This window comes from Ceratotherium simum, chromosome 1 (assembly GCF_057802395.1).
Source record: "Ceratotherium simum simum isolate JZ-2026a chromosome 1, ASM5780239v1, whole genome shotgun sequence".
Classification (NCBI taxonomy): Eukaryota; Metazoa; Chordata; class Mammalia; order Perissodactyla; family Rhinocerotidae; genus Ceratotherium; species Ceratotherium simum.
Window position 1 is genome coordinate 17,181,569 of NC_141900.1, and position 26,939 is coordinate 17,208,507.

Consider the following 26,939-nt stretch of genomic DNA (forward strand, 5'->3'; position numbering starts at 1 on the left):
CAGTCATGAGATTGGAGGAGAAGGCTCTCTGAAGTCCAGCCTCGGCCTGTCTCTCCAACTTCTCCTGCACCTACCCTGATTCTTTTTTTTTTTTTTTTTTAATTACTTAGAAATAATTTTAGAGTTAGAAAAAAAGTTGAAAAAATAGTACACGGAGCTCCGATACACCCTTCCCTGAGCTTCCCCCAAGGTTAGCATCTTTCATAACTATCCTACAATTATCATCGAAACCAGGAAGCTAACACTGATGCAATAGTGAACTACTTCATAGACTTCATACGAATCTTTTGAGTTTTCCCACAAATATCCTTTTTCTGGTTCAGAACTCAATCCAGAGTCCCACATTGGATTTAGTTGTCATGTCTCCTTGGTCTTCTCCAATCTGACACACTTCCTCTGGACCATCTTTCTTTGCCTTTTATAACTTTGTGTGTGAGTGTGTGTGTGTGTGTTTCATTATGTCATTTGTAGAATTTATATCATGAACATTTTTAAAGTAACTTTTTTTAAAAACATGCTCTCCTATTCTTGCCATATGAATTCTATCCTTTACACTTAACATCTTTTTTTCAGTTTGCTCTCTTTTCTCTTGTTCTTAGGATACAAGTCTATCCAATTTATTGGGTCTGCTGTCTGTCCTTCATAGTGATTCGTTTTTGTTTTTGTTTTTTATTCTGATGTCTGTAACTTTTGCCTGTGAGCTAATCTTTGGCAGGGATTGCTTTTAGTGTGAACCCGTGCACCAGGACTGTGAAAGCATAGCTACCTGGTGATGTTCTGTGTGTCTGTGCCTGGCCTCATCTATAGCTAGGGTACCAGACAAGCTGTATGTTAATTTTTAAGCTTAGATTTCCTATTTCACTGAGACAGCTGAAAATCCAAATCCATATCAATGGATAGCACAATTCTGGGACCTGAATTTCTCATCAATGATTCTTTTCTTGTTTTTTTGTGAGGAAGATCAGCCCTGAGCTAACATCCATGCTAATCCTCCTCTTTTTGCTGAGGAAGACCGGCTCTGAGCTAACATCTATTGCCAATCCTCCTCCTTTTTTTTTTCCCAAAGCCCCAGTAGATAGTTGTATGTCATAGTTGCACATCCTTCTAGTTGCTGTATGTGGGACGCGGCCTCAGCATGGCCGGAGAAGCGGTGCGTCAGTGCGCGCCTGGGATCCAAACCCGGGCTGCCAGTAGCGGAACACGCGCACTTAACTGCTAAGCCACGGGGCCGGCCCTCATCAATGATTCTTTATCAACATACAATTCCTTATGGATGGCAAGCATCCTTGCTCCCACCACTAAGCCAGTTGGGAGGAAAATGTTTATAGTTCCATTTCAGAAATGGGACAGCCCATCTTTATTTCCAGCAGTGTACAGGTAGTCACAGCTAACTATGAATATGAATGTTGTGTGACTCTCAACCCCACACTGTGTGAACCTGTGGGGATGTAGATGTCAGAATCCCAGCCCCACCTATTAAGGCTTATTCTCCATTCTAATACTCCAATGAATCCTCTCTGTTTCTGTCATGCTCACCCCTGGGACTTCAATTTCCTGTTTTGCTTCTCTTTCCTAGACATTTCTTTCTCTTAGTTTTCAGCTAAATTAAAAATTGTTGAAATAAAAAAAATTTTGAGTTATTTTATTCAGTATTTCCACGTGTTTAGACCTACAAAGGGCATCTTTCTGCTCTAGCTCAGTCAGACATGTTGGCTGGAAATTAACCTGCTGACTTTTCATGTCCGCCAAGCCTTCTCTATGATTATTGCCCTTCCTGTAATGTCATGATTCTTAATTTTGCTTAAAAATCAAACTGCTCTCAAGTTTTCTTTAGTTTCCTGCAGTAGATAATTTTCAGAGATGATTCTGAGCCTTCCGTAGCTACTACCTATCCAGTGCTCTAATTTATTTACCTCGTTGTCCCCATGATGAAGTTCTTTCTCTTCACTCTTCCTCAGAATAAGACTTGTTCTATTTTGATAGAAAGGGTGAGTGGCTGGCTTGGCCTGGGAATTATTTTGTGCTGACTTTTATGGGGGAGAATTCTCTCATAATATCTATAGCCAGAGTTCAGTTTGCATGTATAACTTCCAGTTTAATTCCCTGTTTTTAGTAAGTTTCACATGAGTCATTCTGTTCTTCTGAAGTAGCATCTTTCTCACAACCTTTTCATTTCTCTGATTTGCTGGAGAAAGACAAATACAACTATAACTGCCAATATTCCCTACTAGTGTCCGTCCTGATTCTGAGCAGCCTGGAAACACACCTCCCACCATACACTGCCCCACTCTCAGTTTGTCTTTCCCATATGCATAGCTGTTTCTTGATTTTAGGCTGTTAGTACCTAAATTCTGGAGCCCATTTCACAAGCTTTAGTGTTTTCATCCCAGTTCTCATTGCTTCCCCCAGAAGGCCATCTGGTAAACCTCTGGGGAGCCTAAGCATTCCTTTGGGCTCATTTTGACAACAACACAGGTGCCACAAACTTTCCTCTTTAGGAATCTCTTTCTCTATGCCAACTATTGGGTTTAACCAAAGAACAACCAAGGGTCAACTTACTGACAACCTACCCCTGGTGAAATAGCAGTTACAGGAAATACATAACACTCCTTTTAAAATGCCAGATGGTGACATGCAGGGTAATATATGCTCTTGATATATATCCTTGATAGGGTAGGGCCCTATTCAGAAATCATTCTGCAGGTAATTCTGCTCTTCTATTTGGTCCACTCTGAGGATGAGGATCCTGTCTACAATGGTCCATTTTATCCCTCAACCCTATAGCTGCTTTGTGTATCCCAATCCACATGCAGCAGCTGGAAATCTTTTTTTTTAATGAAGTTTTTCTTGTTAACCCAAAAAGATGTTATTGTGCAGGCACCTACAGGAAGAGTTTAGCAGGTGCCGCAAATGTTCATGTACATATTTCAGACAAATTCTTCACATAATGCTTTTGCTATTTAAGGGAAAACATCACTGACACAAAAAGAAGTTTCAATCTATTCTCAAATAAGCACAAATATTTACTAATGATCAAGACATGCAAGGCAATAGGTGAAATTAGGTTTTTAAACACCATTCCTACTAATCGCATAAAGCTTGCAAGTTGAGCTTTGAAACATAGACTTGATGAGCTTTTGATTTAGGTCTTCCCAGAATTGACTTCAAGGACAAATACGCTCTGAAAATGTTACTTATAAAAAATGTATTTATATGTTATTATAGGAGTAGCCTATGAGAGAAGTTGCTCCTGAAGGAATCTAATAGTATGTTTTGCTCCTTGCATATTTTTGACTTTGTCTTTCAATATTCGTTAAAAGTGCTCTCTCCTACACTGACCTGCCGTTTTTTTTCCCCCCTTGCAAAGCACTATCTATGATGCGTAATTTTTTTCTTGGGTCATAGGTTTATTAGCACCTACTGTTTCCTTTGCATGTTGTCTAGATCTGTAAATATACATAAAGACCCAGAGAAGAGGAACTGGGTTGCAGAATTATTTTTACCTTACTCTCTTCCTCTTGTGGTTCTTTCTGGCACCTAGCATCACCACTTATACATAAACACTCAAAAATTAGTTGGCAAATTGCTGCATTTGGAAATAGCAGACATTCTTTACACATTTATGAACTCCTTAATGAGGATACACAAAACTCCCATTTTTAAATTCAAGCAATCTGGTCCAGGTAATTAAGTAGACTATAAAGAAAATAGTTTAGGGGTTTACATTAAGTTCATCACTTTAGCTAGAGATACAAACAAACTAGTCTATCTAGGAGAACTGTATGCAACTTTTTGTTAATTTCCCCTACCTCCTTTAGATCAAAAATTCTAGATTCTGAATTCAAATTTTATATATCATCTGAATAATAATACTCTTTTCCCACTGAATACAAAATTAAGGCTCTGAGAATAATGAAAACTCAGTAAATTAAAAACTCAGACTGAAAGAACATATTACTACTATAACCTTAAGAACTGCAAGATTGATGGGTCTGGACTGGGAAAATAATTCCATGCAGTCTCTAAATCAAAGCAAATCTGCTTGCCTAAAGTTAATCAACAAGAGGCTTTCAAGATTTCCTGTCTGCCTCCTGGCTCAGAGACTCAAGGGAGTTGCAATAAACCAAACAGTAGCCATCTTTCTGCAGCAAGCATGGGGTTTTTAAGGCAATTGGAGTATTACTTTCTACCCACCGCAATTTTTTTTGCTATATTCATTGAAGGCTAAAATTCTTAATAAATAAGACAATGGAATACCCATCGCAATTTTTCTTGCTATATTCATTGGAGGCTAAAATTCTTAATAAATAAGACAATGGAAAGAAAGGCAGGTGTGGGAGAGTAGAAGAACTAGCTCATGACATCTGAGCGTCATAATCAGTGGTGTGCTGGTAAATGTTAACAATCAGCTTTCTTGGAAAATTGTATATAAAAATTATTACAAATTTTAGTGACATAAATGATGTGTAGCATACAAGTGACAAATGATTATAAAATATACAATACTCTTTATTGCAAATTCCATATAGCCAATTAATTTTTACAGAATGTGTTCACTGATTTTTGCCAGACTCTTGTATTCCTAGGCAATTTATGGTTAAAATTTATTCTCAACTTGCCAGATTCACAGTAAGAATAAATGCTTTTTTACTATCTGATTTAGCAAAGTTGCTCGTGTCTTTAACGAACGTATATATTTTCCATAGGAATGTTGGTTGATATTTTTGATACTGAACCTGAAGTGAGTTCACTCACCCATAGCGCAGCAAGCCAATCTCTGACACCGGGTGTAGCGGAAGAAAGAAGGAATTTTATAGCAAACCGCTGAGCAAGGAGACCGAGCAGCTAAAGCTGTAATCCCGAGCTCCCGGAACAGCTACAAGCAAGGGTTTTTATTTGGGGTTTTAGGGAGGGGTGGGGAAGCATGTGGCCCTGGTTGCTGAAGCTCTCAGAGTCCTCTGCACAGGCGTGACTGTTCTGTGTGTTGCACGTGGTGAATTTTTAGTCTTTGACTTCTAAAGTTTACAATCAGTGATTTTAGCTTCTCAATGTTCATGCAAGATGGTTAGTCAGGGCCGGCCCCGTGGCTTAGCGGTTAAGTGCACGCGCTCCGCTGCTGGCGGCCCGGGGCCCGGATCCCGGGCGTGCGCTGACGCACCGCTTCTCCAACCATGCTGAGGCTGCGTCCCACATGCGGCAACTGGAGGGATGTGCAACTAGGACATGCAACTATCTACTGGGGCTTTGGGGGGAAAATAAAACAAAAAAAAAAAGATGCTTAGTCAGGCGGGGGATGCTTAGTCAGGCGGGGGGCTGTCAGCAAGTTCCTCTCTTATCAGCGGTCCTGCTGTTCTGCAAGGTAAGCTCAGAAACTTTGTATTTTGTTTCCCACGTTAACCTTCTGGGTCCAAGGCACAGTTTCACCCTAATCCAGGGAAATTTTAACTCCTTCCTCCTCAATTTCATTTTGATTTACATTAATGAGTTTGGCAAAAGTGAAACAATGAAGATGTATGTCAAAACTTTGCCCATTTATCAATGACAAGAACAACATCTTGCTGAATCAGATAATAGTTTTCAAACACTGGAAGAATATTTTCTCAATTTTTTGATGCTATTTACAATGTAACAGCTGTAAACATAACACACTCTTAATTTTAATCTGCATTAACAATAAACAAAACAATAAATCAAGCCCTGGCTTGCAGCCTTTACAGATTTCCACGCTGTAAATACTTCCACTATAGTCAATTTCGAGTTACCAAGATAATGTCACTGAACAAAAATAGATGTGCGCTAGCACACTATTATACAGTCATGCACCACATAACGTTTCAGTCAACAATGGACCGCATATACAATGGTGGTCCCGTAAGATTAGTACCATATAGCCTATGTTCAAAATCATTAACCATCAGGGAAATGCAAATCAAAACTACAATGAGATATCACCTCACGCCCGTCAGAATGGCTATAATTAACAAGACAGGAAACAACATATGTTGGAGAGGATGTGGAGAGAAGGGAATTCTCATACACTGCTAGTGGGAGTGCAAACTGGTGCAGCCACTATGGAAAACAGTATGGAGATTCCTCAAAAAATCAAGGCTAGAACTACTATACGATCCAGCTATTCCACTGCTGGGTATTTATCCAAAGAACTTGAAAACACCAATGCGTAAAGATACATGCACCCCTGTGTTCATTGCAGCGTTATTCACAATAACCAAGACTTGGAAGCAACCTAAGTGCCCATCAAGGGACGAATGCATAAAGAAGATGTGGTATATATACACAATGGAATACTACTCAGCCATAAGAAACGGTGAAATCCAGGCATTTGTGACAACATGGATGGACATTGAGGGTATTATGCTAAGTGAAATAAGTCAGAGGGAGAAGGTCAAATACCGTATGATTTCCTTCATTAAGTAGTAGATAATAACAACAATAAACAAACACATAGAGACAGAGATTGGATTGGTGGTTACCAGAGGGGAAGGAGGGAGGGAAGAGGGTGAAAGGGATAATTCGGCACGTGTGTGGTGATGGGTTGTAATTAGTATTTGGGTGGTGAACATGATGTAATCTATGCAGAAATAGAAGTATAATGATGTACACCTGAAATTTATACAATGTTATAAACAAATGTTACTGCAATAAACAAAAAATTAAAAAAAAAAGAAATGGCCTGTTTAAGAAAATATATATATATATGTAAATGTTATGTGCATTTATATATATATATATGTAAATGTTATGTGCATTTACATATATATAAAGGCCACAAAATACAGCCTTATCAGATAACAGCAGTTTTTATCTAGAGTGGCGACAAAGAATAGATACACCCAGCCATTAGTTGTATCTGCAAAATTTGAATATTGACACTGAAAATAGTCTGGTATTACTTGTATAATTAAAATGTGTTAATTCTAAAAAAATAATTATTGATGTTTGCGCAACATTATTAGGATAAAAATTATAAGAACATAAAAGACCCAAATAGGGGAGATGATTATACTAAAGATTATTAATATTAAAGGATATGAATATGATGTATGCGTTAAAAAGATATTACTATTCACCCTTGGGTGATTAAATTATTTGTGATCTTTATTTTATTTTTATACTTTTTCTATATTTTCTGTATTTTATGCATCATATTTATTTTAGAATCAGAAAAAGCAGTAAATATTCTAAAATCCATTTTCCTCAATATTTTTATTGTAGATTTTCTTTGATTGTCCTTGGGTTCTTTTTCAAATACTCTTCAATTATTTTAACAATGAAGATTAATTTTCATTTAATCAGGTTTTGCTAGCTACTTTAACATGATATCTCACTTATTTTCTGCCTGTGGTCTTTTTTCTAAGCTAATAGATATTTTTCAGAAACATCTTTGTATTATCCTATCTTACCTTTATTAGATAATTCAGTGCACTTTTTTTTTTTTTTTGCTGAGGAAGACTGGCTCTGAGCTAACATCTATTGCCAATCCTCCTCCTTTTTTTCCCCCAAAGCCCCAGTAGATAGTTGTACGTCATAGTTGCACATCCTTCTAGTTGCTGTATGTGGGACGCAGCCTCAGCATGGCCGGAGAAGCGGTGCGTCGGTGCGTGCCTGGGATCCGAACCTGGGCCGCCAGTAGCAGAGCGCGCGCACTTAACCACTAAGCCACGGGCCGGCCCACAGTGCACTTTTAAAGATACTTCTCCTCCCCCTTTGGTGTGAAAATGCATAGACTGTGGAGTCTAAAAATTTGGGTTTAAATCTTGGCTTTGCCTTTACTCTTAGTGTGACCTAGAATAAGTTATGTAATCTTTTCAACATTAATTTTCCTATCTTCCGATGGGAATCACAGTAACATGTGTGTGAGATTAATAATATAAATGACAGAATGTGCCTAACGGAAAGCATCTTCTGTAGTTGGCATGTGTGTGCTTATTTCCCTCCTCCTGCTTTCTTTGGTTGTTTCTTTCTGAGACAGAACCTAATGATAGCTACAGAATTTTAAAAGATGTAAGTTGTTCCAACTAGTACAATAATGGAAGTAGAATTTTCTAACAAGAATTTGGCAGAAGTTCTTGGATCCTATTTTTAAAAGACCCCTAATTCCTAAATGCTAACATTTTTAAGAGCTCTGAGAATTTTCTCTCTTGCTGCTGTCATTTAATTTCTTCAGCAAAATCTGAATCAAAACTCTTCGTATTAATATCTTCTGCCTGAAGCCTTTAAGTGAATTGTTCTTTTGCACATGTTTATAAAAACAACTCATGACATTATTGTTTACACCCTTTGAATATTGTAAGTACAATCATGCATCGCTTAATGACAGGGATACGTTCTGAGAAATGCATCGTTAGGTGATTTCATTGTTTTGCGAACATCATAGAGTATACTTGCACAAACCTAGATGGTATAGCCTACTGCACATCTAGGCTGTATGGTACTGATCTCATGGGACCACCATCATATATGTGGTCTGCCATTGACCAAAACGTCATTATGTGGTGCCTGACTGTAGTGATGTTCAAGTGCAACTTCTGAATAAGTCTGTATGGTGACAGTATGTACTTCCATGGTGGCTGGTGAGAGGCAGCTCAAGATGAAATCAAATATCTCTGACCACTCCTGCTGCCAAGGTTCTGAAGTCCTCTGCCCTTGTCCATTTGGAGGACTAATACTCATCTGGAGAACTGGAGACAGGAAGAGCTCTAAGCTCATATTCTGGGGCTCAGCATTGTCATTTCTGTTGCCCATCATCTTACACCCCAGTCCCAAAATGACGCCATTGTTTGTAAGATGCATGAAGCTCCAGGACTCACAGCCTCCCGAGAGGTCCTGCAGCTGAGTCACTCCCAGCTTTAAGGGGTCTCTTTTCAGGAGTGGAAGGACTTCCTAGCAGCTTGACAATACAGCCAGACAGCATGTAATAGGGCAAAGCTGAGAAATGCATGGCACATGAGCCACCCTTCACTCCAACTTCTGTAGCAGATATCACTAATCAATCACTTTCATTTTATATTTGTGCTGTTTACTGGAAACACAAATGTCACTAGTAGAAAATGGTCAGCTGGGCTTGGTTCAGGTAGGAGTTCAGATTTCTACCTTTTTTCTTTTGTCAAAAAAAGAAAATGTCCAGGAGCATAACTCAGCCTCCCTGGGCGCCTACAGGGAGAGCAAACAGGCCACAGCAGGATACACGTAGCCCACTTAGGGGTCACCCCTGGAACATTGAGAACTGAGGGAAGCACACTGGAAGCCTCCTAAGCCATCACTTACATAAGGTCACCTATCCAAGAGCAGGAGACGTAGCTGACCTACCTAATACGTAGACACAAGCACAGGGAAAGAGGCAAAATGAAGAGGCAAAAGAATACATTCCAAGTAAGGGAACAGGACAAAACCCCAGAAAAGGAACTTAGTGAAACAGAAATGAGCAACCTACCCGACAGAGAGTTCAAACTAAGAGTGTTAAGGATGCTCACTGATCTGGGGAGAAGAATAGATGGACTCAGTGAGAATGTCAACAAAGAAATGGAAGAAATAAAAAGAACCAAGCAGAAATGAAGAATACAATACTGGAAATGAAAAACTCATTAGAGGGACTCAAAAGCAGAGTAGAGGATACAGAAGAACGGATCTGTGAGCTGGAAGAAAGACTAGAAGAAATTACCCAAGGTGAACAGGTAAAAGAGAAAAGAATTAAAAAGAGTGAGGACAGTCTAAGGGACCTCTGGGACAACATCAAGCGCACTAACATCTGTGTTATAGGTGTCCCGGAAGGAGAAGAGCGAGACAAGGGGGCAGAGAATCTATTTCAAGAAATAATAGATGAAAACTTCCCTAACCTAAGGAAGGAAACAGACATCCAGGTACAGGAGGCACAGAGAGCCCCAAACAAGATAAACCCAAAGAGGCCCACACCAAGACACATCATAATCAGAATGTCCAGAATTAAAGATAAAGAGAGAATCCTAAAAGCCGCAAGAGAATGTCAAGTTACATACAAAGGAAACCCCATAAGGCTATCAGCTGACTTCTCAGCAGAAACCTTACAGGCTAGAAGAGAATGGCATGATATATTTAAAGTGCTAAAAGGAAAAAACTTACAGCCAAGAATACTCTACCCAGCAAGGTTATCGTTCAAAATGGAAGGAGAGATCAAAATTTTCCCAGATAAGCAAAAATTAAAGGAGTTTGTCACCAAGAAACCAGTGTTACAAGAAATGTTAAAGGGACTGATTTAAGGGGAAAAGAGAAGACCACAAATAGGAAAAATTATCTATTTCCACGATTAGAACGTAATGGATACAAATGCACAAAAAGAGGTTGGATATGATATCAAAAACATAAAAGGAGGGAGGAGGGTAGTTAAAGAGTACAGCTTTCAGACAGAGGTCAAACTAAAGTGACCATCAATCCTGTATAGAGGAAGAAAGGAACAGAGAAGGACTACTAAAACACTGAGGAAAAAAAAAAAAAAAAGTTAAAAAATGGCAGTAAGTACATACTTATCAATAGCTACTTTAAACGTCAATGGACTAAATGCTCCAATTAGAAGGCATAGGGTGGCTGACTGGATAAAAAACAAGACCCATATATATGCTGCATACAAGAGACACACTTCAGACCTAAAGACACTCACAAACTGAAAGTGAAGGGATGGAAAAAGATACTCCATGCAAATGGCAATGAAAAGAAAGCTGGGGTAGCAGTACTCATATCAGACAAAATAGACTTTAAAACAAAAACTGTAAAACGAGACAAAGAAGGCCATTACATAATGATCAAGGGAACAATCCAACAAGAGGATATAACACTTGTAAATATCTACGCACCCAATGTAGGTGCACCTAAATATATAAAGCAATTATTAACAGACATAAAAACAGAAATAGACAGTAACACAATAATAGTAGGGGACTTTAACACTCCACTTACACCAACGGATAGATCATCCAAACAGAAGATCAATAAGGAAACATTGGCCTTAAACGACACACTAGAACAGATGGACCTAGTAGATATATACAGAGCATTCCATCCAAAAACCGAAGAATACACGTTCTTTTCAAATGCACATGGAACGTTCTCCAGGATTGATCACATATTAGGCCACAAAACAAGTCTCCATAAATTTAAGAAGATTGAAATAATACCAAGCATCTTTCCTGACCACAAAGGCATGAAACTAGAAATCAACTATAGGAAGAAAATCAGAAAAGCCACAAATACATGGAGATTAAACAAAATGCTACTGAACAACGACTGGGTTAATGAAGAAATCAAAGAAGAAATCAAAAACTACCTGGAGACAAATGAAAATGAAAATACGACATACCAGAATTTATGGGATACAGCAAAAGCGGTTCTAAGAGGGAAGTTTATAGCAATACAGGCCTATCTCAACAAACAAGAAAAATCTCAAATAAACAATCTAACAATGCACCTAAAGGAACTGGAAAAAGAAGAACAAACAAAGCCCAAAATCAGTAGAAGAAGGGAAATAATAAAAATCAGAGCAGAAATAAATGAAATAGAGACCAAAAAAACAATAGAAAAAATTAATAAAACCAAGAGCTGGTTCTTTGAAAAGATCAACAAAATAGACAAACCTTTAGCTAGACTCACCAAGAAAAAAAGAGAGAAGGCACAAATAAGTAAAATCAGAAATGAAAGAGGAGAGGTTACAACAGACACCTCAGAAATACAAAAGATTATAAGAGAATACTATGAAAAACTATATGCCAACCAATTCGACAATCTGGAAGAAATGGATAAATTCTTAGAATCATACAATCTTCCAAAACTGGATCAAGAAGAAGTAGAGAATTTGAATAGACCAATCACCAGTAAGGAGATCGAAACAGTAATCAAAAACCTCCCCAAAAATAAAAGTCCAGGACCAGACGGCTTCCCTGGTGAATTCTACCAAACATTCAAAGAAGACTTAATACCTATCCTTCTCAAACTCTTCCAAAAATTTGAGGAGGGGGGGAAGCTCCCTAACTCATTCTACGAAGCTGACATTACCCTGATACCAAAACCAGACAAGGACAACACAAAAAAAGAAAATTACAGGCCAATATCACTGATGAACATCGATGAAAATCCTCAACAAAATACTAGCAAATCGCATACAACAATACGTTAAAAAGATTATACACCATGATCAAGTGGGATTTATTCCAGGTATGCAGGGATGGTTTAATATTCGCAAATCAATCAACGTAATACACCACATTAATAAAATGAAGAACAAAAATCACATGATCATCTCAATAGATGCAGAGAAAGCATTTGACAAGATCCAGCATCCATTTATGATAAAAACTCTGAATAAAATGGGTATAGAAGGAAAGTACCTCAACATAATAAAGACCATATATGAGAAACCCACAGCTAATATCATCCTCAATGGTGAAAAACTGAAAGCTATCCCTCTAAGAACAGGAACCAGACAAGGATGCCCACTCTCACCACTCCTATTTAACATAGTATTGGAAGTCCTAGCCAGAGCAATCAGGCAAGAGAAAGAAATAAAAGGGATCCAAATTGGAAAGGAAGAAGTGAAACTGTCACTATTTGCAGATGACATGATTTTATATATAGAAAACCCTAAAGAATCCACCAGAAAACTTTTAGAAGTAATAAACGAATATGGGAAAGTTGCAGGATACAAAATCAACATACAAAAATCAGTTGCATTTCTGTACACTAACAACGAAGTAGCAGAAAGAGAAATTAAGAATACCATCCCATTTACAATTGCAACAAAAAGAATAAAATACCTAGGAATAAACTTAACCAAAGAGGTGAAAGATCTGTACACGAAAACTATAAAACATTTCTGAAAGAAATTGAAGAAGACACAAAGAAATGGAAAGATATTCCGTGCTCTTGGATTGGAAGAATTAACATAGTTAAGATGTCCATACTTCCTAAAGCCATCTATAGATTCAATGCAATCCCTATCAAAGTTCCAACAACATTTTTCACAGAAATAGAACAAAGAATCCTAAAATTTATATGGAACAACAAAAGACCCCGAATAGCTAAAGGAATCCTGAGATAAAAGAACAAAGCTGGAGGTATCACACTCCCTGATTTCAAAATATACTACAAAGCTATAGTAACCAAAACAGCATGGTACTGGCACAAAAACAGACACACAGATCAATGGAATAGAATCGAAAGCCCAGAAATAAACCCACACATCTATGGACAGCTAATCTTTGACAAAGGAGCCAAGAACATACAATGGGGAAAAGAAAGTCTCTTCAACAAATGGTGTTGGGAAAACTGGATAGCCATATGCAAAAAAATGAAAGTAGACTCTTACCTTACACCATACACAAAAATTAACTCCAAATGGATTAAAGACTTGAATGTAAGACCTGAAACTGTGAAAGTTCTAGAAGAAAACATAGGCAGTACGCTCTTCGACATCAGTCTTAGCAACATCTTTTCAAACACCACATCTGACCGGGCAAGAGAAACAATAGAAAAAATAAACAAATGGGACTACATCAAACTAAAAAGCTTCTGCACAGCAAAGGAAACCATCAACAAAACGAAACGACAACCTAACAATTGGGAGAAGATATTTGCAAACCATACATCTGATAAGGGCTTAATCTCCAAAATATATAAAGAACTCATGCATCTCAACAACAAAAAAACTACCAACCCAATTAAAAAATGGGCAAAAGACCTGAACAGACATTTCTCCAAAGAAGATATACAGATGGCCAACAGACACATGAAAAGATGTTCAAAATCACTAACTATCAGGGAAATGCAAATCAAAACTACAATGAGATATCACCTCACGCCCGTCAGAATGGCTATAATTAACAAGACAGGAAACAACATGTGTTGGAGAGGTTGTGGAGAGAAGGGAACTCTCATACACTGCTGGTGGGAGTGCAAACTGGTGCAGCCACTATGGAAAACAGTATGGAGATTCCTCAAAAATCAACGATAGAACTACCATATGATCCAGCTATTCCACTGTTGGGTATTTATCCAAAGAACTTGAAAACACCAATTTGCAAAGGTACATGCACCCCTGTGTTCATTGCAGCCTTATTCACAATAGCCAAGACTTGGAAGCAACCTAAGTGCCCATCAAGGGACGAATGGATAAAAAGCTGTGGTATATATACACAATGGAATACTACTCAGCCATAAGAAACGATGAAATCCAGCCATTTGTGACAACATGGATGGACATTGAGGGCATGATGCAAAGTGAAATAAGTCAGAGGGAGAAGGTCAAATACCGTATGATTTCCTTCAGTAAGTAGTAGATAATAACAACAATAAACAAACACATCGGGACAGAGATTGGATTGGTGGTTACCAGAGGGGAAGGGGGGAGGGAGGAGGGTGAAAGGGATAATTGGGTACATGTGTGTGGTGATGGGTTGTAATTAGTATTTTGGTGGTGAACATGATGTAATCTATGCAGAAATAGAGGTACAATGATGTACACCTGAAATTTTTACAATGTTATAAACCAATGTTACTGCAATAAACAAAAAATTAAAAAAAAAAAAAAAAAAAAAAAGAAAATGTTAGGGAATTTGACAACTTATTTTTTCATTTACTCATTGGCAAATATTTATTGAATAGCAAGGTGTTATTCTAGAGCCTAAAGACACATAAAGAAATATTTAGTTTCTTCCATGATCTCCCTCTGTCTAGTACTGTCTTAGCATGCCGAAGGTAAGGCCCTATGATAGAAGTATAGGTAGGACAACAGGGGAGTTGGCTAAAGAGAAGGTTCATAACTCAGTCTGGAGATAAGGAAAGGGTATGATGAAATTCTGACACACTAGCTTTTCCGAAAGACAGATAGGAGTAATTAATTAGTCCTTCCACTCTCCATAAAGGATTGGAGACAAGAGCAGAAGATAAGGTAGAGTTGAGCATGGAGCATAGAGAAAGGCAGTTGGGGATGAAGGGGGAACAAGGGAGAAAGGTGATTCCAAGGTGGAGAAAACGGTATGTGCAAAGTCATCATGGAGGGATGAAAGAGCCTGACGTCCAAAGAGAACTGTGAATATGATGCTCAGCCTGAAATGAAGGATCCATGTGGGGTCATGATGAGTCTGCAAAGGCAAGCTGGGGCTGGAGCACAGAAGGTCCCACAAGTAGGATAATAGATTTGGGCTTTAACGAAAACAGTGTGAAGCTTCTCGAAGTTTAAAATGGGAAGAGTTACAACAAGTGGATGACATCAAAAGGTTTCAATTTTAGAAAAAACACTGTGACACCAGCGTGGCAATTGAAGTAAATGAGGTTTGGGAAGTGAAACAGGAGATAATAAGATGTTGCAAAAATTCAAGAGAGGGCCTAAATGAAGGCAGAGACCACAGGCAAGGAGCAAAAGAGACAGACTTGTGAGATATTTGGGGATTAGTGTCAATAGGACTTGAGAAGTGACTCTTTGTAGGAGTGAGCAAGGGGGAGAATCATAGAAATGATTCAGGTTTGGGTGAGTGAACAATGCTTTTCACATGAATGAGGGCTGTAAAAGGAGGATCAGACCTGGAGGGAAGATCAAGAGTTCAGGGATTATATGATGACAAGGTGGAAGGAGAAGACTCCTTACCACTATTGAGAGTTAAATCAGGATTATTATGATCCACAGAACTGGTGAATCCCCAGGGAACGAATAATAGGGCAAAAGTCCTTCTGCACAATAGCATTAGGTTTGAGTAATAACACGTTCAGGATCAACCCTGCTCTGTGTAATCAGTAATTTGTGAACAAATAAAGCTTATTACATTAAGGCTTTTTCTAGCTAATCTGCCCACACACACACACATACACACGTTTTCTGTGAATCCCCGTGCAGCAATATTGGGTAGTGGTGGTCTCTGTGACCTTGGGCAAGCTTCTTAACCTCTCTGTACTCTAATGTCTTTACTGGAGATAATAATATAACATATTTAATCATTTCTGTGAGGATTCAATGGTTTAAAATATATAAAAGGCTTAGGGTAGTGTCTAGCTTATGGTGAACATTCAATAATTATCTATTGTCACACAGAGATATAACTCAGAAATATTTTGATTAGTAATCTGTGTGGAAGTCCAGTCTATCTAAAACACGCAAAAGTACCTTTTCACAGAAATTCCTGTCACTGTTAAGTAAGAATTGAATGGAGACGGAAGAGAAAGAAAGCTGGGGAGACAGGACTGGGCATGGGAAAGAGCCAAGACTTGCACAACTGAAATGTTTTCAGATGATAAATATTGATATCTTTTTACACTGATGATGCAACTCAGATGGAAAAACTGAAGAGACATTAATGAAAATGTTCCTTCCAGAGGTGTGAGCGGAAATGAGGAAGGGAGCAAGGGACATGGATGGAAGCAGAGACTAGCAACAGCACATCCAGGCCTGAGGAGGGGGAGGGGGGATGGGGAGGGGGTTGATTGATTATGAGGAACTGTGGAGGCTAAGTCCCATCACCTGCTCTCTGCAAGCTGGAGATCCAGGAAAAACCAGTGGTTAATTCAGTCCACACACAACGGCCTGAGAACCAGGGGAGCTAAAGTATAAATTTCAGTCTGAGGGCAGGAGAAGACGAGATGAGATGTTCCAGATCAAGCAGTGAGGCAGGAAAACCGGGGATGAATCCCTCCTTCCTCCACCTTTTGTTCTGTTCAGGCCCTCAACAGATTGGATGATGCCCACCCACACTGAGGAGGGCAATTTCTACTTTACTGAGTCCACTGATTCAAATGCTAATCTCATCTGGAAATACCCTCACAAACACACCCAGGAAATAATGTTCAATCTGGGCACTCGTGGCCAGTGAAGTCAACACACAAAATTAACCATCACCCACATGTTTAAAGTATTTGTTTTAGTTTGAATAATTTGTAGGGATACCTGGAAACCAACTACAAATTTAGGTGAGAGAGAACACCTGGTACAGAAGTAACATAGATTGGGTCAAATGAGATTAAAGGAAAGAGTCCTCTGGGAGATGGGATCTGAGCACTTTCCCCAAGGAAGGACCACACTTTAAGTCAAATTCTTATTTGTAACACAGAGGCCACTGCCAGCTGAGATCAGAGATAGTTGTGGGATGGAGAGACAAGCAGGGGGGTGTAAGCAGGAGGAAAGAATGGGACTCTGTTGGGAATGTTCAAGCTAAACCACCTCAGAAACATTGCAGGGCATCTTGTTACTGAGCAATGGGCTCGCTCTGCTCACCGCCGTCAGAGCCAATTAATCACAAGTTGGAGATCGAGAAACAAAGTTTTAATTCAATTAGCCAGCATAACCAGGAGGATCGTAGATTAATGTCTCAAAAAACTATCTTCAAAGATTACAGAATCTTGAGGCAGTTATATAGGGAAAATGGGCAGTAAGGAAGGGGTCCAGGGATGTTGGTCTCCAGGCGTGACTGGCTCCAGGCATCACATTGTTCTATTCGTCTGTCTGCTGTGAAGGATTCCTTGTAGGTATGTTTCCCGCCTGTGGTCAGCCTGTTCCTGGAGAGAAACTTATAGAACAAAGTTTTAATTTATCAAGGTATAGGGGAGTATATACATAAGTGGAGGCCATAAATCTGGAAAGCATGTAAATTTTTTAGAGTACATGCAGAGCAGCGAGTAGCCACACAGAGGAGGGGCTGGGGCCATTTAGTGTAACAAGATGGCCTGCCTCACTCATGCCCACTTACAATCTGATGACACAGTTGTCTGTCATTGTCCTTCTCTTCCCAATATATACAGCAAGGACAGTAAAAATAGTAACATTCCATTTATCAAACATTTGCCACATGCTGGGGACTGTTATTTGCGCCTTATACAATGCCATGTATTTTCATATCAACTCTCTGAAGTAGGTTTTATTATTGCTATTCTACATAGGAGGAAACTGAATGTCAGAGAGATACAGGGCCAGTCTCCTGTAAGGAAAGGGTCCTCAGGTATACCTCTAGATGATCTCTGGATAATCTGGACCTGTGCTGTCCAATATATGAACCATGAGCCATGTGTGGCTACTGAAATGTAGCTGTTCAGAATTAGGATGTGCTACAAGCATTAAATATACACTAGATTGTGAAGAACTGAGTCTGAATAAAACAATATAAAATATCTCATTAAATTTTATATTGATTACTTTTTAAATGATAATATTTTGGATAGAATGAGTTAACATCTATTATTAAATTTAATTTCACATTTTCTTTTTAATTTTTTAATGTGGCAACTAGAAAATTTTAAATTACATATGTGACTCACATTTGGGACTTGCATTATATTTCTATTGGGCAGTGCTGATCAAGAATTTCATTTGTAGGGCCGGCCCCGTGGCTTAGCAGTTAAGTGTGCGCCCTCCACTACTGGCGGCCCGGGTTCGGATCCCAGGCGTGCACAGACACACCGCTTCTCCGGCCATGCTGAGGCCGTGTCCCACATACAGCAACTAGAAGGATGTGCGCCTATGACATACAACTATCTACTAGGGCTTTGGGGAAAAAAAAGAAAGGAGGAGGATTGGCAATAGATGTTAGCTCAGAGCCGGTCTTCCTCAGCAAAAAGAGGAGGATTAGCATGGATGTTAGCTCAGAGCTGATCTTCCTCACAAAAAAAAAAAGAATTTCATTTGTAGTGAGTCATTAATTTTTCTAATTACCTATTGCTGCATCATAAATTACCCCACATCTAGTGGTTTAAAGCAATCATTTCATTATACCTCACGATCGTATGGATCAGGAATTCAGTCAAGACTAGGTAGGAAATTTCTCTGCAGCAGGTGATGTGAACTGGGGTCACTTGGTGGTATCCATGTGGCAGCTGGGCTGGTCTGGAGGCCCCAAGCAGCTTCATTCACACACTTGGTGCCTTGGCTGGGAGGCTGGGCTTATCTGGGCTCGTCTCCCACTCCTCTCCATGTAATCTCTGGTATCTCCAGGTATCCTTTTGAGCAGGGAAGTCAGATTTCTGCCATGGCAGTTCAAGCTCTGAGAGCAAGTGTTCCAAAGGACAGGAAATGGAGGTTGCCAGTCTCTTAAGGCCTGTGCCTGTGCATAGACATTGTCATGTCTCCTGTGTTCTGTTAGTTGGAGCAATCACAAATTCCACCCATAGTCAAGGGTAGGGGATATAAATTCCACCTCTCAATGAAAGTGGAGTCAAAAAATTTGTGTTCATTTCCAATCTATCTTACTCTAGAGCAGTGGTTCTCAGATTTTAGCCACATTAGAATCACCTGGAGGGCTGGTCATTGGGTCCCACAATTTCTGAATCAGTGTGTCTCAGGTGGAGCTTGAGAATTTGCATTTCTAATAAAGTCCCAGGCACTGCTGCTGCTGCTGCTGGTCCAGGGACCACACTTGGACAACCAGTGGTCCACACATCAACATGTCTAACAAAGAACAATTCCTACCCAGTCCCCATCTGTCACCCTTGTGGTCTTTGCCCTAAACCACCCTGATGTATTTCCATGTACTATTATATATTCACACCCTACTCTTCAGGGATAGAAGTAAAGCTACTACAATACCAGACACAGTTCTTATTGACTCAGAGAACAGGCAAGGATGTGTTTATTATCAGTAACTGGAGCAGGCAAGACCTAACAAGTGGATTGTAAAATGTCAGACACAAGTGCCTTAAGTGGCAGCATTCCACAGAAGTAAATAACTTGCTTACTGTGTTCATTACCTATTGTTGCATAACACATTATTCCAAAACTTATTGGCTTAAAACAACAAACATTTATTATTTCACAGTTTCAGGTCAGGAATCTAGGAGCAGCTTAACCAAGTGGTTCTGGCTTAGGGTCTCTTATGAGGCTGCAGTCAATGTCAGTCAGTATTGCAATCATCTCAAGACTCAAACAGATTTCTCTTCTTCCAAGCTTATTCCATGGCTACTGGCAGGTCTCAGAAGGTCCATTTCTAAGCTCACTTATATGGCTGTTAGATGGTCTCAATTCTTTGCCACATGTGCTGCCTCATGACATGGCTGCTGGTTTCCTCCAGAGTGAAGAAATCCAAGAGAGAACGAGAAAGAGAGAGTACCCAAGATGGATGGCACAGTCTTTTCATAATCTAACAATGGAAGTGATAACCCATTGTTCTGCCCCATTCTATTCATGAGAAGTCAATAGTCAATACAGGAGACATTACACAGAGGCATGGATATTAGGAGGCAGGGATCATTGGAGGCCTTCTTAGAGGCTGCCTACCATATTAAAAATCAACTCATGAAAGCCAGTGCATTAGTAAGTTGAGTACTGACTATATCCTGACTGTAACTAGTTACTATCAATCTTGAGGTGACTATTACTTAAGACATACCATGGACCCTAAAAAAGTGCTTACCTATTATCTTGTTCTGTGACAGCAGGATTATAACATGGTACTACTATAGTATTTTGGGGTATAATTAATAATTATAGTAATAATAATAATGGCAAATTCTTATAGGCAAAAATAGTAAAAAGCATCCATTTAGTTACTGATTAATAATGACATAAAGCATGAAATAAACAGATCAATAGCATCCAAGCCTCCAAAATATATTTCTATATGGATCAACATTTTGGTCCTGTATTAAAATTTTCTTGCCAAAAGGTGCCACTGAATTAGGAAAAGTAGTAATATTATTATGAATACCGCATGCCAGGCATTATGCCACTATTTACCACATATTATTATCTTGTTTCAGCTTTACCAAAACCGTGTAACATAGGAAACTGGGGCTCAGAGATTATAAACACCTCACCCAAGATTCCACAGTTACCAAACAGTTTTGAATCCAGATCTCCAGATGACTCCAAAACTCCTTTGCATAAACTATGCTGCCTTATTTACCTGTTAGAGCATTGTTTGGTTATTTGAGTCATTAAATTTAGTCTTGAAGATAGCTTTATTATAGCAAAGCTTTAGTGCATGTCGATTTCTATACCAGGTTGGTTGGTTGTCATGGTTGTTTTTACTGAGTTTAGCTTATACTTATTAGCTGATAGTGTTGATTTTAATTATGTGACACTACTTGGCCATATAGGGTGTCTTGAAAAAGCTTAAGAACAGTCCCATAGTCGCAAAGATTTGGTCTCTAATACAGCCTGCCAGCACACTTAGCCAAGTCCAGCTGCCTTCCACCTTTTCCAATTTCTTTTCCTGCTTAATGGATCCAAGTCTGGGAGGGAAGATCTGGGAGGTAATCTCAGCATTCTGTGTTCCTACTAATGCCTTAATCAGAACCAAACCACATCATTGCCCCATCAATCCTGAAAGGGTTTCCTTTAAGTCTCTTGACTATCTGAGCTAATCCTTTCCTCCAAATACCACAGCCAGCAGCTATAGAATTACTAGCTATTAGTAATTTTCAAAAGGCAGCTATCTCAAGTTGATTATAAGTTGAATAATTTAAGGCTTCTATCGAGTCCCTATCTTCAAGTTCTTTCAACCTTGAAGAATAGATAGTTTAGAGGTGGAGGGAAAGAACGTTCTAGGATCAAAGCTCAGTGAGAACAAATGCAAAGAGTAGAACACTCTGGAGAGTGCATACGGAAAGCCAACAGGTGTGCTTAGCAGAAGTAAATATTGCAGGAAAAAGAGGTAGGAGTTGAGTAGGGAAGGGATGGTTAAGGTCAACTTGCCTAGAGCCAAGGAGATCGAACATATTCTATGGTTAATGGCGGACAGATAACAGTTGTCTGAGGAGAAGGAAACAATCAATCTTCATTACTTTTTCATGGAAAAACAGTTTTGTTGATGATTAAGAGCAGAGAATTGGAAAGATTTTGAAATCGTTGTAGCGCCCATTTAACTAAAACTATTTTGTCACTCTGCTGGGAAACTGATTACAAAGCAAATGACATAGGAGTATTTAATGGATAACTCCACCTATGAAACACAGTGTATCCAGGCAACAGACAGTAGTTAAAGCAACAAAAATTTCATTATAAAGAACTAACTCAGAATTTTCTATCTTTGAATAATTCTGAAGAAAGTATACCCGGAATGCATGGTGGGGTATAAAACAGACGACTATTACTAGAAGGAAGAAGAAGCTCTTGATTTGAGCTCTATACTCTTGATGGGCCCACATGTCAGGCCAAAGAGCCTTTATCAGTTGAACGATGACAGCCATCTGTATCAGAAAAAGGGTCACAACCACTGTCATCATAATGACAATTATACAGTAGTTCAAGATAATGAATTCCTTGTGGTTGAAGTCTTTGTAGAACTCAAAGCATCGTTGTTTGGAGTAACTTGAACCTGTGCCATATTGTAAAAGAAATATTGGCAAAAAAATAAAGCTACACACCATCCAAATAATAATACTTAAAACTACTGCATGGTACTTTTTTAACTGTTGCAATTGGAGTTTCTTAAAGTAGATGAGCAATCGGAGTATGACAATGGCCACATAGAAAACAAAAGTGAGGTACATATGACAGTATATTATGCTACTAGCCAATCGGCAGGTAAAGTATCCAAACTCCCAGGTGACTAAGACATAATAGCTGAGGCGGAACGGAAGGCTGGCCAGGAGGATTGAATGTAGCACTATGATATTGAGAACGATCGTGGCAATCATTGATTGGCTATTCCTTTTGAACATCATGCGTGACATCATAACTGCTCCAGTAGTGCCTCCGAGCAAAACTGCGCTGTAGAGTGTTGTCAGAATGATCCTGCATTGTGCGTGGCAGTGGCCTAGGTCTATGTTTGAAGCGTTTGACTGGGCGGTTGTATTGATTGGCTCCATGTTTCACCACAAAATGCTTAGAAGACCATAAACCCCTAAATGAAAAGTTTTACAAAATTATAACATATTGAAACCATACAGCAACTGCACATTAATAGTATTGAGTTTTGCAACCCCAGCCAATTATTTACAAGCCTAAAACTGTGTACCCAATAAATCTTGTTTAGAGATTCCACTTAATTACCCAAGCCTTTTGAAGAGACAGAGATGAGTAAAACAAAAATCACAAAAACAAAGGGGCCAGCCCCGTGGCGCAAGCGGTTAAGTGTGCGCGCTCCCGTTCGGCAGCCGGGTTCGCTGGTTCAGATCCCTGGCGCGCACCTACGCACCGCTTGTCAAGCCATGCTGTGGCGGCGTCCCATATAAAGTGGAGGAAGACAGGCACGGATGTTAGCCCAGGGCCAGTCTTTCTCAGCAAAAAAAGAGGAGAATTGGCAGATGTTAGCACAGGGCTGATCCCCTCACAAAAAAAAAAAAAAAAAAAAAATCACAAAAATAAAGTTTGTTTGAAGATAAAATTTGTAGCTGTGTCCCCAGGTATTCTATAAACAGATATGTTCAAGCTCACATACCAGGGCTGGGATTAGCACAAGACATGTTAGCCTCTGGCATAAAATTTAAGGAAGAGCCAAAAACTCAGTAATCAAAATAAATAATATTATAATGCAATAGTTTTAAACATCAAAATTAATGTCAAAATTCATGATGAATAAAATAAAATTTCAAGTAAGGGCAGAGTCAGTACACACCTAATGCACACTCATATCAGATCTCTAAAGGTCATCCCTTGTGTTGTCAGGAAATTCAATTTGGGACACTGCAGAGAAGACCATATAAATCATGTGCAATTATCGTAAGAATGTGTATCAGACAACGTTTTAAAATATTTGCTGTGAACAACTTTTCAGCAAGTAGCAGCATGTGACATCATATTACCTGCCCTCTTGTCTTCTTCCTGATCTGAATCTTTTCCTGGACTGGTGTGTTACATTTTGGTGAACAGCTGGGGTTTGAGGGTGGGTCCTGTTTAGTTTTTATTTAATTTTTTCAGGTATGGATGTATAAGCGGCAGTGATTGTGTAGCAGAAAGACAGAGCTGCCGTTCTGCAATAAGTGCCAACTCTGCCATTGAGTCGCTGTGGGAGTGTCACATGGGAGTGTTACGGAGCTCAGGCTGTGAAACGGGAAAGGTTGTACTGTCTACATTCAAGGCTTACTGGAAAATTAAATGAGTTAGTTTGCTTGAGACAGCTTTATAACCAAAAAAAAAAAAAAAAAATAGCCATATGAAAGTTATGATTCTTAAGGAGAAACAACAAAACAAAAAGACATTATTTACCTCTTCCTCCTCACTTTACACAGGGGCAGACACACAGTTACGTTACATCAAATTGTTGTTGTATCAGTAAGTATTTAATAAATATCTGACAATTAAAAAAAACTTTTTCAGACCTTTGATTTGACAGTATGAGACCCAGGTGTCAACAGGTCAGACTTTCCTCTCTGGAAGGGTCTGTGTCCATACTCCTCAAGTATCTCCTGCTTACCTGGCCAGAAGCAGAGTTTGAGATTTGAATCCGAGGGAGAGGTTTTTCCACAGTGAACATCTAAATATCTTAGAGTTTTTCTTCTGCTACTATGGAAACTTCTTAGAGAGCAATAACTAAATTTTTTGTTTGTGAAAAATTAGATTGGACCTGGCATATTTACTACCCTCAAGTAAGATTTTATTGTAACTTAAAAACATAATTATAATTTGCATAACAATCTAAATTTTATGTGCTGAAATATGCATTTTAGCAAAGTACATGTACGTAAAATATATAATTCTTATACACTTTTTGTAACAGACTAGTTTTATATGACTTATGAACAACAAATACGACACAGTTTTAAAATTTTGGTAGCCCTCAAATCTAAGCAGACAAGATTTAAATTTGAAATTATTTTAAAACAATGAAAACCTAAATGATTTATCAGTTTCACTGTTTAAATGGACACATGTCCTAAGGCAGTGTGACCCTTGGAAATAGGTTGCACTGCCACTTACTAGCTGGCTAATCGTGGGACAAATACTTAACTATAAAGTTGTCTCTTCAACTGTAAATATGGGAATGAGAGGATGTATTTTGCAAGGATGTTTGTTGTGAGAAGTAAGTTAGATTGTGTCTATGAAGAAGCTAACAGATTCCCTGACACGGAAAAGGCCATCGAAGTGTTAACGCCACTTCTCCCTCCATAATGTGCACAAAGATATTTCATAAACACAAGATCTCATTATTTTTTAGTTACTTCTCAGAATCATCCAAGTATTTAAATTCATAAGAATAAATTCATAGAGAAGGAATAAGTTGGATCACCTTTCCTTTCCCTTAGGACCTTACCCTTATGACGTGCTCCCTCCCTGCCATTATCCTTCAGCAGCCTACAATTTCTAGATATTTCTTTGCTTAGTTACACCAAGTACTGAAATTTCTAGATCTGCATTCTACCCAGAAACAAATAGCTACCCAAACTACTTACTTGTTCTTTTCCTCTTATGATTTCCTCTGTGGCTGAACAATAACAGCCTATTCTTCCTCTTTGCTTCTGGTGGAAGACTCAAGGCACCCTGGTCATTTGTTGATTATCTACATCAGAGCAGTCAATAAGAAAAGTCTGCTAGAATCAAGACTTCACTAACAACAGCAGTGAAGAGAAATCGTGGGATGAATGATGGATGAACCGTGGAATTGCTCAAGCTTTAGACCGAAGGCTTCCGAAGTTAAACAGTCAAGATAGAGGACCCAGATAAACCATCTAGGCCACAAACGGATGTTTATTTCTAAAGCTGGTGGTAAAACAGATTCAAAATGATTCCTGTAAGTAAAGACTTTTATTTTCACTATCAATGACTTATTTGCAGGAATTTTTCTTATTAACATTAAAAACAGAGTATTTTTCCAATGTTGTTTCTCATAATACTTGTATGTTTTACTCAAAATGTTTCACATTCAAAGTAAGAATGACCCAAAGGACTACTTACTGTGAGAATTTCATATTCTCAGCAGTAAGCTCAAAATAGTTATATCTCTGGCTTTCAATTTCCAAAGACTCCTTTCCCTCATTAATTGCCGTTTTAAGATGTGGTTCCTTTTGAAGCTCAATGCTCTGGTCACATAACTTCAACAAGAGGGCTCATTTCCTTTTTCTAAAAAGTCTTACATTTTCTTACATCAACCTTCTCACTTCCTGTCTTAACTTCATAGTCATCTTAACTGTGCTAAGACCTTAAAAGCATAATTTTAAGAAAGTATTGTGTTTCCTAAAGATGCAAGAGATTAACACGCCTTCAACAGTTGCAGGCAAACCCAGCCCCAAATCATGTTACTGTTCAGCAACAGGAATTCAAAAGGACCAAAACTCTATTACCTGTAAAGCAACTTCATTATGGCTTATATTTAGGTAACAACTGATAAAATTCTCATCTGCTTTGGAAAAGAACAAATATTGTCCCCACCCATGCCATCTGCTACACAGTCATCCAAGAGTGCTTGTGGCCACAGAGATACAAAACAGCAGAATCTAAACATAACGGACCCATATGCTTAATTATTGCAAAACTCTCAATAGAAAGATGAGATATCCAACTCATTGGCAAAAGCAAATTTGTCTCAAGCAACTCAGCTGGAAAAATTTCATGTGAAACCAATTTCTCAACCAATTTTAAACATCTCCTTAAATCAAGTTAATTCAAAATTACAAAATCTGGGTTATAGGCCTAGATTTCAACATACTATCTGGCAGGCCTCATTTTTCAGATAAAACGTGTTCCTGGCATCTTCAGGATAAAGTATGTTCCCATAGAAACCATGCTATATTTATGAGTTGCTTGTCTAATAAAGGACTGACTGGGAAATAAGTTAGATGTGCGCAACAGTGGAGCATAAAAATAAAACTCAGCTATAACTCAGCACTACGGCCAGTACACAAATTAACTATTCATGTTGATGACCTAAGGATTTCAAAGTACTACAATGTGTGTATATTGTAGTTAAAACATGGCTAGAAAAATGCATGTATTCCATATTTTTTCCCACTATACTCAGAATTCTGCCCTTTTTCCTTCTGGAATGCCAAGATTTTAAAGAAAAAAACCAAAACCTTAATATGAGAGCTTAGAAATCACCTAGTCC

The 26,939-nt window shown here is 38.7% G+C and overlaps 1 protein-coding gene across 1 annotated transcript; it reads right to left on the reverse strand.

The window, feature by feature from the left end:
• Nucleotides 1–21,679: 21,679 nt before the first annotated feature.
• LOC147918145 (putative G protein-coupled receptor 141) lies at nt 21,680–22,764 on the reverse strand. The gene has a single exon (XM_087434778.1). It carries the CDS (start codon nt 22,762–22,764, stop codon nt 21,880–21,882), a length of 885 nt encoding a protein of 294 aa, XP_087290904.1. The 3' UTR covers nt 21,680–21,879.
• Between the last annotated feature and the right edge of the window lie 4,175 nt (nt 22,765–26,939).

What these genes read in the sequence shown, in the direction of transcription:
- LOC147918145 (XM_087434778.1), bottom strand. Translation starts at nt 22,764, where the DNA reads ATGGAGCCAATCAATACAACCGCCCAGTCAAACGCTTCAAACATAGAC.